The 5381-nt window shown below is 35.7% G+C and overlaps 1 protein-coding gene across 1 annotated transcript; it reads right to left on the reverse strand.

The window, feature by feature from the left end:
* Positions 1 to 1591: 1591 nt before the first annotated feature.
* On the reverse strand, positions 1592 to 3672 carry LOC121128153 (uncharacterized). Its single transcript, XM_040723717.2, has 5 exons — positions 3100 to 3672; positions 2780 to 3034; positions 2575 to 2723; positions 2393 to 2521; positions 1592 to 2146 (listed from the first exon to the last, which is right to left on the reverse strand). The coding sequence occupies exons 1-5, from the start codon at positions 3347 to 3349 to the stop codon at positions 1868 to 1870; spliced, it is 1062 nt and encodes a 353-aa protein (XP_040579651.1). The 5' UTR covers positions 3350 to 3672; the 3' UTR covers positions 1592 to 1867.
* Positions 3673 to 5381: the final 1709 nt, after the last annotated feature.

The raw sequence follows: 5381 nt of genomic DNA on the forward strand, positions 1-5381 counted from the left end.
TAAATTAAACCTCGAACTAACAAGCTATCAACAGACTGGTGGTCTCTTTCTCATTTTAGAGGAAAGGTTGTGAGATACAATAAAGGTACAGACGTGCCTACATTTAAAATACATACTAGTCCTCGATAGGGAAAGCCCTTGCGACAGTGTTATTTGATGTGAAGGTCATGTGCAACATAGAACATCCTTAAAATTTTCCCTCTCCCTCCAAATTACATCAGTTCATCTTCACTGCATTGCCAAGGTCATTGGTCATAATTTGTGTACTTACAAAATATATTGATGTGGTTATAGGCGTGGGAGATCATATTTTTTTTACAGGGGGTGACTTCAATTTGATCGAATATTTAAACAAGGATCATTTTTAAAGCAGGACATTGTTTGATGATGTTCTTGAAAAAAAAAATGTAATTTAGTTGATGACATTTTTAGAAAAAATACTTTTAACTCTATGTTTTCTAAACAAATTTCAATTCTAGCATTTTAAATTAGGAAAAAAGATGGCATAATATAGTGATTTAATTGCTTTAGTATTGCTTGGTGTTAGTCTAAGAGGGCCTAAATCCCCCCTTTTCTAGGCCTATGGTCATATCCAAACCTATTGGAATAGTTTGATGTACAGGAAATGCCACTAAGGCGCCCTTTATTTGGATAAAACCTGACAGGATCTCAAATTTTAAACACTACGAAAGAATCAAATTTCTCTCAAAAATTCAAATTGCTCTGTGGCATCATTTTCTTGGGATATAAACTTTGCTTTATGCTTGGATTTGTCCCAATTAATGATGTTTTCAGTCTTAAATTATCGATACTACGTGCACTTGTTAACAAGGACATTAAACAATCCCTTTACACGAATATTACGTGATCCATATTTGTCCAAAGTACTGGTCTCGGATACACTTTTTTTTGTCCGCTAGGGCGATAAGTATATTTGAATGTTATTAAATAACTAACAACGAAGCCTCCATTATTCGTCCCTTTGCAGAATTTGATGAATAATTTGCATACATAATGAGGGTAAACGATACAATAACGTCCTCTGTGGTATCATAAAAAGACACATCTTATACGAAAAAAAGGTTATCAGTCGACCAAGAATCCATTCAAATTAACAGGGGCGTTTCGTCACTTTGTTTCAATGCTTTAACCATAGCCAAAAGTAAATGTGTGAGCTTACACATACAATACACTTTTCGTAGTCCCCTTTTCTGTTGTAACCCCCCCTCAATCTAAACAGAAAAAACTTTTTTTATGTGTGTTGATAAAAAATCTTTTTTTTTTCCTCTCTCTACGTATGTACAATCATTTCTAGCTATCAGATAAGAATCAAATAACTATACTACATAATATAAAATGTTAGTGAGCAGAGACTACAGGGATTGTAAGACTTTTATTGTTGACTCTGGGAGTCTCACGAGAGAAAAAAAGATTCATTAGAAGAAAAAGAAAAAAAAAAAGGAGTCAAGGAAATCTGTATTTACTATTTATATGTACACTGATATTATTATGTGTAGTTAATCCCTAAGTGGAGATTATGAAAAATGCGAGACGCTCAGGGAAGGAGACGAAATAACGACGAGGTGTCACATTAAATAATCATCATAATTTATTTAAATAATAATAATAAGAGACTAGACGCTAGTGGAACGTAAATTATAATTTATAATAATATCAGGTTATTAAATAATTCATCATTTGGATCAAAATATTGCAAATAATTTTGGAAAGAGAGAGATAGATAGAGATAATTCAAATCACAGCCATTTACATTAATGTTGTTGTTTTTTTTTTTTCTTCGTGACAAAGGAATGAGAGTCAGATCATTTTAATTTCTTTTTGATTCCTGATTCAAGGCCTAAAGGATCTACACAGAGAAGGATGCGTGGTGCGGAGGCATGACGGGATGATGGAATCCTGGAGATGAACTAAAACCAGACGCAGGAGCAACTCCCGGTCCTCCGTGATTGTTCATGGCAGTCATTGCTGCCGCTGCGGCCCCATAGTAGTACTCTGGATGACATGACTCGTAAGAGGGCGAACAAGAGGATTTGAATGGATCAGAGAGGCGTTTGGATCGGCTCTTGGCCAGCTTTCGATTCCGGGTTTGGATCCCATCCTTTTTAAGTGTAATGGGTCGAGCAATCTGAAAGAAATGAAGAGTTGTTGTTATATAATATCAAAAAATATACACAGAATGATTTGAAAATCTTCTTTACTAGAAAATAGAGAGATAAGAAACCGGTTTTTTTTTTTGTACTTTTATGATTATTGAATTATTGATGATTCTTATTTTGATTTTATTATTGTTTTTTTGTTTTTCTTGTGAAAAAAACTGACTTATAGAAAGACACAAGACGAAGAAATAAAAGGACAAGAAGATCTGGTTTACCTTGTGAAGTTTGTGATAGAGTCCACATGCATTGCAAACAGGTTCTCCGATATGATTCCGTCTCCAAAGAGTCGTGTTGGTTGTCTTACAATTGGAACAAACAGTTCCTTCCCGTTTTGGTGTAGTTGTCTGCAAATAACGAATAATAATAAACATAATCATGTGAAAGTATCTTTCCTTACAATTTTCCTCTTAGGCTTTACAAGCGGTCGGTTCATGCCATTCATTTTGTAATAGAGACCACAAGCATTGCACAAATAATGCCCATTTCCATCCCGCCTCCAAAGCGGCGTAGAGGTTGCTCCACAATTGACGCACTCCCGGCCTTCAACTATAAATATATATTAGAATAACATAAAACGCCTATTAACAAAGGTTGAATCTTACTTGAAGAGGGAGCGACCTTTTTGGTTGTTTTAAAGACGCTGTGCATGTCATAGCCAGCCGTTAAATGATGGCTGAAATCCTCCGACTTGACGTCCTCAAGCCTAGGTGAGGGTGTGGCTGGGTAAGGGTAGCTTGAGGGAGAAGGAGAGGAAGAGCTTGTGGTGGAGGATGAAGAAGAGTGATGGGGGTTGGGTTGGGGTGGGCCCATGGTCCCAAAGCTCCACATTGATGGGTGGTAAAATCCATGTTGGTGTCCTAAGAACAGTAGGCCCGAGTATGAGAGACGAATTTCAAAGAGAAGTGAGGGATTTTGATCTTACCTTGTGTTTGATGACCATAGTCAGAATAGATTTGGCTGAAATAAGAGCCATTCAATTGTGGATTGGACTGCTTAAAGTAGGCATTTCCTGTTGTGCTCCCAGAGTCCTCTGGGTAATGTGCAGGGATATTTGAGTGATGTCCTGGGTTTCCAAGTGAGCCAACGTTTTGGTGGTAGTCGTACCAGGAATTACTGCCACTCACAGACGTGTTTCGGAGTGGATCCTCTAAATGAGATTCCATGATGGCCATACTGCTGCTGCTCTTGATATGAGAGTCTGAACGTTTCAAGTCTCAAACTATGGTTGTCTTGAAGGGATCTCGGTCTACTAACAAACAATCTATGTAATGTCTATTCTTTGGTTTAAGGAGTGAGGAGGAACAACTGCTCGCAAAGACACTTGAATTTCAACTGGACCCGGGTAGACAAACCCCAAATCCTGTTTTACAAGAAACAAGAAGGAAAAAAAAAAAGAAAAAAAAAACAACAACTCATAGACTGAAGAAGAGGGAAAAAATCAAAATCATTTTTTCCGCCGCTGAACGGTACCAGCGCTCAGAGCGGGGGTCTTACTGCGTCGTCGTCGTTATCGTCATTCTCTCTTTCTTTCTCTCTCCCTTGGTGTGTGCGTAACTGTTTTGAAAAAGAAAAATAATAATAACAGTAAAGTGCTTCCACCTAGGGGCAATCAACATAACTAGTCAACAGTAGAGGAAAGAAAGTCGTTTTCCTCCGTGGATTTTCGAAGAAACTGCACCAAACAAAAAGGATTCAGTAGTTATTTTTATGCTGGTAATCTATGAGAAAAGTCTTGTAAGTAAGGAAACCCCTGTATAACACTCCCCACTGCTAAATATGGAACCTATTTTAACACCCTTTATTTGTAGTACGTAATTGTATGTATGTAAATTAAATTTCTTTGTCTCTAAGATTATTTTTATATACTTGGACAACTAGCATATATCTAGCACAGGGGTAGAGTGGCCCTATAAATAAATAGTGGTCCGACATTTGAAACTCGTCATTTTGATTGATTGAGTCCATAGAAAAATTTATATTCACTTTTTGTTAATGAGGATGTAACTCTGAGAAATGAAAAATTAAATTTCCCTGACACATGTTTCGCTATGGTTCTTGATTATTTCTCACCATTTCAAAAATAAAATATATAAAATTTAATTTATGATCTCTCTCCCCCTTTGAATCACTTTTTATTTCCCCCTTCCAAAATTAGAAAGCCGGGAGGGGGAGAGGAAATGGAGAACAAGATGGTGAAATGAATCCAATTTACACAAATGTCATTTATATGTGAAACAAACCATGGAACATCATCCACCAGCACGTGTCTTCTTACAACGAGAAAATATATAAAAAATCAACAAATTAATTTGTAAAACAACAGCAATAGATTCAAATCGCTCCTTAAACCACTAGATACAGCCCTCTTGATGATGAATCATTGAACTTGCATAGAAATAAATAAATATATAATTATTCTGCCAATATAAAGAAAGTAAAATCGCGCAACCTAGCATTTTTGTCCATATTCCTACATGATATAATATATATATACAAACACAACACAACGCCTTGTGTAGGTACTTACTTATTTCAAAAAATAAAATGTGGAAAAAGTATGGAGGAGATGTTATCAGTAAGACATGCAGGGAATTTTCGTTTTTATGAACGGGATGTTGTTGCATGATTCATTGTGTTCCTAAATATGTTCTAGTATACCTATTAGTGATGTAGCTGTTCCGTTGATAAACAAAAAAGTCCAAATCAGACGCAAAAACCGCCCCCAAATATATTTTTTTTGCAAAATGACGTCACCATAGATATTACCCTTGATATTTCATTATCGAACCATGGAGCAGTAGATACTTTAATTAGGCTTAAATTAAAGTTATGGTAAATAATTTTAATGGGTAAAAGATACTGAAAGTTTAGTTGAAATAATTCAATTGTTAAAAGTACTTTACTTTACTATACAGTATTAGTAAAAGTAATGCCCTTTAGAGGGGGCCTACAAATTTGGAAGGAACAAGATTGATTTTAAGCCCTATAACCTAGTTCATTGACATAATATTATATAGACCGGAACATGGTAATGCATCGAACGATGCAATGACCTCTTTCGTATGTACGATAATTATTTCCATAATTATAATTATTTAACTTTATACTATTAACCGTAAAACTACAACATTATAACCAATGCTTCAATTATTAACATGCCTAGCAATCGTTTATTTTTAAATGAGCCTTTCCTCAGACCTTTGA

The sequence above is a fragment of the Lepeophtheirus salmonis genome, chromosome 13, assembly GCF_016086655.4.
Source record: "Lepeophtheirus salmonis chromosome 13, UVic_Lsal_1.4, whole genome shotgun sequence".
Taxonomy (NCBI): Eukaryota; Metazoa; Arthropoda; class Copepoda; order Siphonostomatoida; family Caligidae; genus Lepeophtheirus; species Lepeophtheirus salmonis.